This window comes from Vulpes lagopus, chromosome 5 (genome assembly GCF_018345385.1).
Source record: "Vulpes lagopus strain Blue_001 chromosome 5, ASM1834538v1, whole genome shotgun sequence".
NCBI lineage: Eukaryota > Metazoa > Chordata > Mammalia > Carnivora > Canidae > Vulpes > Vulpes lagopus.
The window spans coordinates 7,038,748-7,050,154 of NC_054828.1; the positions used below are offsets into that span (position 1 = coordinate 7,038,748).

General features: G+C 53.7%; 1 protein-coding gene across 3 annotated transcripts in view; it reads left to right on the plus strand.

Annotated features, from left to right (window-relative positions):
* Nucleotides 1–10,533, plus strand: part of TCF20 (transcription factor 20) — a 105,167-nt gene extending 94,634 nt beyond the window's left edge. For 2 of the 3 annotated variants that reach the window (XM_041755086.1, XM_041755087.1), the window contains exons 4-6: nt 2,935–2,984; nt 4,017–4,144; nt 9,283–10,533. In XM_041755086.1, coding sequence (XP_041611020.1) covers nt 2,935–2,984; nt 4,017–4,100 — 134 coding nt within the window. In that variant the 3' untranslated portion in view covers nt 4,101–4,144; nt 9,283–10,533. The remainder of the gene's footprint in view (nt 1–2,934; nt 2,985–4,016; nt 4,145–9,282) is intronic. The other variant, XM_041755088.1, reaches the window with a different exon arrangement.
* Nucleotides 10,534–11,407: the final 874 nt, after the last annotated feature.

Consider the following 11,407-nt stretch of genomic DNA (forward strand, 5'->3'; position numbering starts at 1 on the left):
CTCTTACCCTCAGGATGAGGCCCAGCTGGGACTCCCTCTTTGCAGCTACCCATGCAGCAAGCCTTTAGAAGCTGCTCTCCGGCAGCGGTTTAGTGCCGCCTTCAGCCCAGAGTGTGACCCTGCAGACCTGGGACGAGTACCACGTCAGGCTTCCTGCACGGAGCCTGCTTCTCCCTCTGCCTGCACCTCTACCTCTGCCTCTCTGTCTCTCATGAATAAGTAAATAAATAAAATCTTAAAAAAAAAAAAAAAAGAAGAAGAAGCTGCTTTCACCGTGAGCTCTGATCATGATGCAGTGGGTTTGGGCTCCTGATGGTTGTGAAGGGACTGGTGTCTGGCCCTTCCCCAGAGAGGCCACACTCGGCGCCCCAGAACCAGTGCTGGGGCTTGCCTTGCCCTGATAGTTCTCAGGATTCAGGAGCCCCTTGGCAAGGTGGGTGAGACTGGCAGGTCCCAGAGTCCCAGCCCAATTGGGCCAATCTAAGTACTAACTGTAGCTCTGAGGGAGATTGCAGATGAGCTGGAGACAGTGGCACATCTGGGCTCCGGCAGATCTGAGGGAACTCCACCCTCCCATCTCCTTTTCTCCCTCCTCGAGCTTACCGCCTGCCACCAAGGTAGCTATGGCTGTATGTGGTTGCAAGTAGCTCCAAGGAGCTTGTTATGAGGAGCTCAATGAAGTCCACTCTGCATTTAAATTCAGTGTAGAGAGAAATGGAGCATTGGTATTTGTGTCTGGAAGCCATCTTGTTGACTAGACAACCTTGTGAGTCTTTCCCAGTGTGTGTGTGATGATCCAGCACGCCATTTACTTTGACTTCACTGTGTGAAAGTGCTGACCAGGCCCTCTGGCCAGTGTGGGATATTGCCAGGGGCTTAAGGAGAACAAATTGAGAGGCTGGCTGGCTGTGTCGGGCAGGCGCCTGTTGAGAGACCTCAGGAGGGGCCCCACCGTGCCTCTCACCACCCTCCACTCCCTGTGCAGCAAGAGCTGAATCAAGGCAGCCAAGAAGAGGCTCCCCGTGCCCTTGTGTGTGGCTGAGCTCTCTGGCCGCCGTTCTTGTCCCTGCCAGGAGCGTGAATTGTAGCTCCTGATGGCCTATGGCTATTACGAGGACAAATGAGAGCATTTATCTGCCCCTTGCTGCATGGGAGGCATCACCAAAGGTGGACATGGTCACTGGCAGATTTGTTCAGGAGGCTTCCATTCCCAGAAGTACCTGACATTAGCTCTAGTTGCCTTCAATGTGTACTTACATTGTCTTATTTCTTTTCTGCTTTTTAACTTAGAGGGAGGGAACATGTTTCCTAACTTCAGACATGTTTTACTAATGGTCTGTCACAGCTGGTGACTCTCCATGGCTGGGAGGGTAGCTGAGCCGCCACTCCCTTTCTGATGGCACCTTTTCCAGCTCATACGGTCCCCTTCCTCATTTCTCTAAACCCCTGTGGCACAAAGGTGGCCGAGTCCCACAGGGGCTATGCTGTTTCTCTGGCCCAAACTAGAGACTGCCAGCAAGCAGTGCTGCCAAAGCCCAGGTAAGGAGAAAGTGCCTCCCTTGAGTTCCAGCTGTCTGTCTCCTGCTGTTCATAAGCTCTCTGGCAGATTGGAGCAGCAGGAGCCTTGGTCACGCCATGTACTTGTGGGTTTTAAATTAACACATTTCATTTACTGCCATGCTATTTGCTTGCAGGGGGAGGGCTCAGAGGTGAGCCGGACTTGCTGAGCTCCTGTGCCCTGAGGCTCGCCCCGGGATGGAGAGGCTGCCCGGCTGCCTCTGGGGACTCAGGGGCTCCAGAGGGAGGCACCGGTGGGACGGGCCAGCCCAATTATGAAAGGCTCTTTGCCTATTTAAGATACAGAGGACCTCACAAGTTTTCATTTGTGTTCCCTTGCTTATTACTATTTCATTTGAAATCTGTGGTACACAGGCTGTTCATCTGGAGCAGGGTTTAAACCTGAGTTAAATCATACACTTAACAGGGCTAAGTACCACGGCCGCTTCCCGCCATGGTGCCCAGAGCACTCTGAGAATGTGTGCTCGATACTTATTAACATTCTGCCCCTGCATCCTACACCGGTGGCCTGGCTGTCGCTCTCCGGGAGCTGTAGTGTGCAGCGAATTCATTAATTAGATTGCCTCACCCTGCTCCATGCACTACCCTTGCGCCACAGAGCCACGCTCACCTGGAGGCGGCGCATGTCCTTGCTGTCAGGGAAGATGCTGTCACCACGTGAAAAGTTGGAATGAATCATTTCCCTCCAAGGATTAGTAAACCCCTCGTGGGATTTCACTTTCCCCTGAAGCATTTAGTGTGGATTATGCGGTTCCTACCGGGAACTTCTCCCGTGTCCTCATGGGTGGTACGGCAAAGGTGATAGCAGGGCTCTCGACAGAAGGGAGAGGTGCCACCGGATTTGTGGTGTTGGCTCAAGGAAGCTTAGGCTTGGGCCTGTGGAATGGGCTTAGCCTAGAATCAGGGATTTTAAAAACAACTTTTATTGGAGATTGTTTCTAATTATTAATATAATTTATGGAAATACATAAAAAATAAAAATAAAATCAGCTCTAGTCTTGCTATCCAAAGAGAACTGATGTTAGATTTTGGTAAGTTTCCTTTGTCTTGGTTTTAATGCATATAATACATTTTGATACAATTAGGATTGTACTTCGATGTTTACATATCCTGGTTTTCAAGCCATTTTGTGTCATCAGAGTTTCCTCATAACATTAACTGTTTTGAAACATTAAAATTTTAAGTGACTGATACTCCGTCATGTTGCGGTACCATAGTTTATTTGGGGATGTCTCTGATGGTTCAGAAATCACCGTGTGAGGACCTCTTATCTCCATGTCTGATGCTGTCAATCCCCACCCACCTTAGGCTGTGCCACCCACCAGCTCCGTCTGACTGTCCCTTTCTGTCTTGTAGATTGTTTGCTACATGAGGAGAACTTCTCGGTGAGGTGCCCCAAGCACAAGGTGAGTCAGAGGGTGTGCCCCCAGTAGGGCCAGGGGGAGGGAAGGGGGTGTTTCTTGCCATCTACAGACCAGACATTGGAGGACCCTGGCCCTCAGGCTGCCGCCTGCTCCTGGCCCTGGACAGGGGAGAGGTGCTGGAGGGAGACCTGTGCCCCAGGGCCCCCCCCCCCATGTGCTGTAGGAGGCCAGGAGAAACGGGGAGCGGAAAGTGTTTGATCGTTAAGAGCAATTCAAAGATCAAACTCAATAAAACTACTGATATCCATTTTAGTTTAATGAAACCCCAGCTCACAGGTTGGCACAAGGTAAGATTGGTTGTAGGCCTTGGTACATAAGCAGAGGTATTTTCCCAGACTAAAAGAAGTAAGAATTGACCCCAGGGCTTTGGGGGGAAGCTCAGTCTCCTCAGGACTTTACCTCAGCGAAAGCGACCAGGGGCTGCAGTGGGTGGGCCGCTGCCTCATGTCCCAAAGAATTCAAGAGTGGTCTTTTGGGTTTAGAACAGGGTGGAAGGTGAGGGGTGATGGTCTGTTCCTGAGCTGGCTGAGCTGGCACGCGGCGGGAAGGAAGCCCCGGAGAGGACGCGCCACCCGGCTGGTCTGGCGCCACCTGGAGTCCCCTCGGCAGCCGCGCTGCTCTGGCTGGGGTCACACTGACACCTGGTGGTCACTGCGCTCACGGGCTCCGGGCTCCAGGCTCCGCTTGGCCTCCCGACAGGTCTGCCCTCACAGCACTTTGGAGAGATGCTTGCTTATGCTTTTCTTTGGAAATTATTTTCAGAGATGGACCACAGGATCTTACAGTATTCTCTTTTAGTTAATTTACATGTTTTTATTTTTTAAACTTCTCTTTTTTAATGGTCACATTTTGCCTCAGAAAGCCCTGTCTGAATATCTCCTGTTTGTCATTCAATACTGACTCTCTTTTTCTTTCCTTTTCCATGTGCCGTTCCTCTCCTCGCCTCTGCCCTCCCTGACCCCTGCACTGTTCTTCTGTCCCTCCTGTCTATCTCCTTGGCTTTGCCGGCGTCAGCCTCCCCTCCCATTCCCCCTCCCCCCCTTGCAGAACAAGACAGCGAAAGGCAGCCTCAGCACAGAGCAGTCGGAGCGGGGGTGAGGGGGGCAGTGTGCTCGTGGGAATGGAAAGTACAGCAAGCACAGGTGAGTCGGGGCCGGCACCCCTGCCAGAGTCCCAGTGGGTATCGTGGCCTCTGCCCTCCTGCTCACCCCAGGCCAGGCGGCGCCACCAGCCTTTAATCACGTGGACTGCCAACACCAGGTGGATCGGACGTGTCTCTGACTGTCGCTTAGCTCCCCAGAATGTCCGTGGAGAGGTACTTGAGGTTTTAGGGCCATCCCATTGCCTGTTGGAGTTCACGGTGACTGAGCTAAAGTCAGGCTCTGTGTGTGGCGCCCCCGAAGACTCCCAGGACAGACCATGGCAGCCACCCACCCTCCGTCCCAGCTCCGGAGGGCTTCTAGCCGGGGAGGCGGTCCTCGTTCATTTGCTCCCTGTCTGTACAGCTTACAGTGGCTTTTCCTTTGAAAAATAGAAAACTCCCCAGTTTTGGTCTTTGGTTCCCCCCCCCCCCAGTACTGTGAAGGACTCCTCTGCACAGAAGTACAAAGGGGGGGAAGATTTAGGGAACTTTAGCATCCAATTTAAATTTACTCTTTTTTTTTTTTTTTTTCAATTTAAATTTACTCTTAAAAATCTCAAGAGATTGAGTTGTGCTTTTGGTGAGTGTTTCTGGGCTTGTGGTCAGGGCGGCGGCAGTGGCATTTGTGGCAATGGGATTAGCAGACTGATGTCCCCAGAGGCAGTGGGCCTCCGCTACACCCCGCTCTCTCACCCCCTGCCCCCTTCGTGGAGTCGCAAGGGCTGAGGAAACTAGACGGGAAAGAAAGAAAAGCCAAAACATCACTGGAAGCACTTGCTCCTACAGGATGGGGAGAGGGAACAGTTGTCTCAGAAATGTTCATTAAGAGATTATTTCTCTTCAGCTGAAGGGCTTCTGTGTTTACTCCAGGCACCTGAGAGCCACACGCAGGTGCACTAGAGTCTGTGGCATGTTCCCTCCGCCTGTGACAACTGGCAGTTTTTCCACCTTTCTCTGGAATACCTAATTTAAGGAAAAAATAGAATTCATCTCAGACAGAGGCAGTTTTCCTCCTTTGAGAAGTCCTCAGTTTCTTACATGGGTCCTGGTCCTGAATTCCAGAGAAGCCCCCCTGTTCTGAGTGTGGGGCCCTGGGGCTGTAGAGGTCTGTGGTGTGCTCTCAGCGGGACTGTCAAGTGAGGCTTTTGCACTTGTGCCTTTTCTCTCTTCCTCTTCCAAGAAGAGCGGTCAGGGATGGAAAAACAAGCGTTCAGGTCACAGAAACCAGATGAGCCAACTGGTACCAGCAGCAGCCACTGATGTTCTGAAACTGGGGCCCACTGCCTCCTGCGCTCCCCCCTCCCCCACCCCCCTGAGCAGCCCTCAGGACAAGACCGAAGTCTGGATGGTTTTCCAGAGTGTTTCTCTTGGCCTCTGTTCCATGCCTGGGCTGTGCCTGGCCAGTGGGTAGAGCCGCATGCTGTAGGGGCCACGAGGAACATTCCTGGCAATGCCCTGGATGACCTGATTAGGAAAAGAATCATTTGTCGTTGGGTGCCTTTTGTCTTTGTCCTGAATTCCAGCCTGTGTTTGAAAAAAAAGGTCTGAGCCGTGGGCCTGGTGGGCAGATCTCTGGTTGGAAATTTTAATTTTGTCATTTCCTTCCTCTCCACCCAGCCTTGGGCACCGCCAGGTGACCGCCCTCAGCTCCCACGCGGAGCAGTCAGCTTCATCATTCAGACCTCAGTGTCAGCGTATGGTTCCTGTGTGTACAGAAGACACTGACACGCTGAGTGGTGAAGTGGCTGACCCATCAGTGTGCGGTCGTTTCCAGTCTGTTGAGGTCAGACTGTAGACCGTTCACTTCTTGGAGGGAAAGGATGGACATACTGCATCCAGTTGTGTCCACCTGCGATGACTTTGTTCATATGCTGTCCCCACAAAGCAGGACCTTTGTCCTGCTTTCTCACTTTAGCTGTCATGCTGAGGGCAGTGGCCTCTGCAGACTGTACGGGGACGGAGTGATCGAGGACGGAGAACGTTTAGTCTCAGGGTCCATTCTAGGGACAGAGCTGCTGTCACTGGGTACCCTGACAGGGCAGGGAAGGGTCACAAGTGCACCTGCTTCTCGCTGCTCTGCTTTCTCACAGAAAGTGCTGCGCAGGCCACTTCATGTTTCTGCTTTCATTTTCTCTGTGAAGAGAAATAGCCGTGGCCAAACTTGTTGAGGATTAAGTTAAGAAATGTCTCTAAGGTGTCCGCGCAGCCTGGCATGGGGTAAGGCTTGTGCCAGTTCTGGGGCGCTGGCTCTCGAGGCCTGCTGCTGGCCTGCCGTGCACCACAGGAGCTGGGGGGTCAAGGCTGAAGGTTGAACCCTGCTCCCACCCTAACAGAAAAGCTGGGGGCTGGAGACAGGAAATTTAACCCCTTGTGGCCTCCCCCCAGCGTATGAGGTGCCACAGCTGTCCCTCAGCAGGCCAGCAGTGCCAGAGAGGAAGGTCCTTGGGCAGCCGTGCATCCAGCAGGCTGCCTTTCCCCTTTCTGAGCATGAAGAAGTGGGGTGGCGGGCCTGGGGGCTCTGCCCCCCATCTCTGTGACAGGCCCCTCCTGCTCTCTGGGTCTCGGCTTCAGTGTCCCTGCCTCATAGGCCTTCCCTCCTGCGTCCCTGTCTAAATGCCTCCTTCCCATGCCGCAGCCTTCCTCTGCCGATTTGGAATCGCTCGTTTGCTCGTGTGCCTCTCCACTAGCCAGTGTGCACTCGTGAGGGAGGACAGGACCCGTGTCTGGCCCTGGCCCAGAGCGTGTACACAGAGGGCTGGCAGGGTCTGCTCGCGGAGGGCGTGTGCCCAAGGGAAGGAAGCACTCGCCACCCTGCCTGTGCCTCGATCAGTACTGATGCGGGCCCCACCGCGCAGCCCCAGGCCTCAGGGGAGCTGGCCAGGCCAGGCTGGCAGAGGTAGTGGATTCTTGCTGCGCCAGGTTCAGGCCACAGAGGGGACACTGAAGAGGAGGGAAGGTGCGAGTGTGACAGAGAGAGAGAGTCCTGGAAGGCCGTGGCCCCAGGTGAAACCCTGCTCACTGGCAGCCAGACTTCAAGATGCTTTTTTTTTTTTTTAGATTTTATTTATTTATTCATGAGACAGAGAGAGGCAGAGACACAGGCAGAGGGAGAAGCAAGCTCCATGCAGGGAGCCTGATGCGGGACTCGATCCCGGGCCTCCAGGATCACGCCCTGGGCCGAAGGCGGCGCTAAACCGCTGAGCCACCCAGGCTGCCTCTCGACATGCCTTTTAAAGAGAGTTAGAGAACCCCCGGCCGCCTGCTCGCAGCCCACCGTGTGGGTGCCTGGCTCCCTGCGCTGATGAGACGTGCCCCATACAGTCAGAGGAGACCACGCTGGGCCTGGGGATCGAGGGCAGAATGCTGGGGGCCCAGGCAGAGGACTTTGCTGGCTGGGAGCCCCAGTCCCAACCCCCAGCTGCCCCGGGGCTCTGGGTCCCTCAACCTCAGCTTTGTCCTCCCTGAGATGGGGGTCAGGCTTTGGTGTCATCATGAGAGGACTTCTGGGAAACTCCTAGCATAGTGCCTGGCACATGAATTTTCTTCCCGTGCCCTTGAAAAGTGACTCTTGAGAGGTCAGGGTCCTCTAACATTCAAGGGTCTGACACCAGACTCTGGGGAAAGGTCCTGTTAGGAAGGCTACAGGACGGAGCCCGCACCGGGGCTGCTGTTACGGCGGTAGCAGCCCAGAGCAGCAGGCGTTCCCGTGGCCCCAGCCAGGTCGACCAGGGTGCCAAACGTGCTTCATTGTGAGGTTGGGGGCCTGCTCCTCCAAGCAGTTAGCAGGCTAGGGGTGCAGGCCCAGCACTGTGCCAAGTAGTGTGGGGGGAGCAAGCCCTACCCTGTCCCTCTCTCCACAAACACGACCTTATAGGGGTGCCTGGACATCTGTCCTCTGTTCATACGGTGTCTGCACCCCCAACAAGATTTTGCCCCTCTCGTTACTTGAGGCATCCTATTAGCTCCCCCCTTACATTTACAGAGGGCCTTTGGTTCTCCCCTCTCCTGGCCAGCAGCCTTCAGCTCAGGGAGACCGGAGCATGGGCCAGGAGGGCCAGGGCGACCTCGGGGGCACAGAGCCACCTTCACACCTAGGGAAGCCACTCTGTCACTATGGATATCCTGGGAATGGCAGCCGCCTCCTGGGGTTGGCCTCACCCGAGCGGGGGAGCTCTGTCCTGGGTAGTCGTGTTTTCTGCCAAGCAGGAATCCATCTTTTTTGGGCGAGGGCAGTTGTGTGTATATACGGGTGCTTCAAATAGAAGCTGCTTAGCTCCTGCACACAGACCGGCCTTCTGAACCATTTTGCCTGTTAGTAAGTTGTGTGAGAACAGAAAACGGTGGTGCCGCCTGGGTTTTCCTGACGGTTATTTATTGGAGGAGGGCACCAGAGGGCCCTGAGAAGAAGGGGTGCTCTGATGGGAAGCCGCCACCACTGCTGGCTTCTTTCTGCACTGATCCTTGGAAACTGCTGTGTCCTCTGAGACTCTGCGCACAGAGAGACCCATGAAGTTCTCTGAGGAGGCCCTCGGTCAACCCCACTGCCCCACGTGGGTCGTCAGGATCGTCTTTCCGACCCGGAGCCTGGGCTGGAAGAGGAGCCAGTGCAGGGGACGCTGGGGGAGCCTCAGAGGAGGGCCCTGGCCCTGCCGCCCGAGCTCGCCAAAGAGTGTTCTTTGTTGAGTGTGAAGGATGCACTCTTGTCAAGCAGCTGTGGTGGGGTTGTGAGCCGGGGCTTCCACAGATCGCCTGGGTGCTCAGCCACTTCTGTGAGGACCGCCCCGTGCTCCCCAAAGTGCTGAGCCCCCTGGCAGGCCCCTGGTGGTGGGTCCTGAGCAGGGGTCACCTCGAGAGCTGCCCGACTCTGGGGCCACCCCACCAGGATGGCCGGGAGCTCTTTCCTGGTCTCTGCTGCTTCCGTGCACTGGGGCCATTGGCAGTGCAGGTGGCCGTGTCCCTGCTGCCCTCCACCGTGCTCCCAGTCGGGGCCACACAGCGGCTCCACTGCAGGTCTTGGGGGTCTCCCACCTAATAGCACACTTGCAGGGGGTTCTGCACCTGCCGGACCCCCAGAGCGGGGGCTGTTGGCTCTAGGCTTCGCGGAGGTTCCCAGCACCCAGTGTCGCTTCTGTCTTCCAGGTGAGACTGTGGAGATGAGAGGTGGTGGACACTCGCGATGGAAGGAACCGTCCTGCTGTGCGGCCCCGCCCTGCCCACCCCGCCCCGCCAGCACCTCCTCCCTAAGTCCTTACATCACACCCAAACCGTGACACCACAGGAAAGAAAGACCCAAGAAGTTGGAATGGCTGTTTCCATGGACACAATCTCCATAGTGACAATGTGGGGGGAGGGGGGAGGGGTGGGCTGATGGGAAGGGGGGGTGAAAGGGTGGGATAAAAATATATATATATAAATCTATTTTTAGTCTGGAAAGACTTTGTTTAAATGAAAGGTGCGCTATCCCTTTTGATTCTATTTTAAAATTCTCTAGTTAAAGAACTCCAAATTTGTTCCAATAACAGTGAAATTTAAGTGTGAAATTGAACAAGCTGGTCTCATAAAGGACGGGGTGTGGCTTTGATCCTTAGCCTGCCTCACACCGGTTCAGAGAGCTGCAGACCCAGGGCTGAAAGCAGACAAACCACACCAGAACCATCCTTTGTCATTAATTTGTCTCAAAGTGGGAAGGTTTGGGGGCCGGGGGGGAGGGTGATGTGGGGATGGTCCGTGTTTTCAAGAGTGGGGGAATGATGTTTAAACACAAAAATAAATTTTTTTCATTTCCAGAAACACTATTTATTTATTATTTTTAAAATTTTTATCTTTTTGGGGGGTGAAATTGGCAGATGTCCCAAGGTCACAGCTATGTCCTGGATCACTGTGGCCGGTGAGAACCTCAAGCGCCCCACTAAGCACGCGCGGCAGGCAGGGTCGGGGGTGGCCCACATCTGGCTCGCTCCTGGCCGCCGAGCCCTGCCCCCCCGGACAGAAGGTCAGGACAGGAAGTCTAAGCTGTAGGAATCGACACGGGAGGGACTGCGTCTGCCGAGCGTGACCAATGTGGGTTACGCTGACCAGGAATACCCAGTTAACCCTTTTTTTTTTTGCTTTCATTTTTATAAAGGAAAGGGGGCCTGTCCGGTGAGCAGCCCCATGCTACATGATTCTTTATGTTGTTTTGTTTTGTTTTGTAAATTGTATAATTTTTAAATATCTGAGTTTTAAAAAAAGAAGAAAAAAGTACAAAAAAAATTCTTGTTAAGGCCTTAAGAAGGGGTTAGTGCATCTTTCAGGGGTCACTCTGCCGTGGGGATAAAATAGCTGTTTCACAAACAGTTTTATTTAAAAAACAAAAAAAATCAAAAAATAATAAACTTCATTTTAACCTTGTTTCCTTTTTTTTGTTTAATATAAAGCAAACGCGCGTCTCTTCATCCTCCCACCGCAGCCCCGAAGGTGGCTTTGCCCCCCTGCAGAGCAGCCCCCTAGCCCCCCCCCCCCCCCCCCCCCGCACCCGCACCTGCACCTGGCGGTCCTCGCAGCTGCAGCTGCAGGGCCTGAAGAGAAGCGAACCCAGGGCCCCTCTGCGCGGCTCCGCCCGGGTGGGTGGAACTCAGCCAGGGTGTGGGGATGGTCAGATTTACTTAAGTTGGTATGAGGACATATTTCCAATCAACATTAATTTTAAAGGTTATAAAAAAATAATGCAATGTTAATGGACTTTTCTAGCAAACAGAAATACTGGAAGGAATGTTGTGAAGTAGAAATAAGCAATTATAAATGAGTTCTTGTGTGCTCATCAATTTGGGGCTGCAGAAATGGCAGATTAATTCTGTTTTAATGGCTCCATCAAGCAGCGCGGCCCATTTCTCATCTCCCTCACCAGGATGGAGGCGTGGGTGGGTGTGCTGCGCGGGCCACGGGACCTGCATAGCAATGCGGGCTTCTTGAGCTGTGTGGCTTTCCGTCTGCTCTTGACTTGGCATTAACACAGTTCAAGTGAAATTGATAGATTTCAGGTGTCAGGGGCTAAACCACAAAACTTGAAAAATATGTATCTTGAGGAAAATATTTTCCTGACAGCAAATGATTCTTTGTCATCCTGCTTTCCTTCTTCTGTCCCCTTCTGACTTGCTGATGATCCTTGATTCCGAAATGACCATTGGCGGCCGTGGCCACACCCCCTCCTGTCTCCTGCCTCAACTGCATTTCAGCTCCCACAGCTCTTAAGCTCTCTGTATTTTTCCCCCATAGGCTTTTTAAG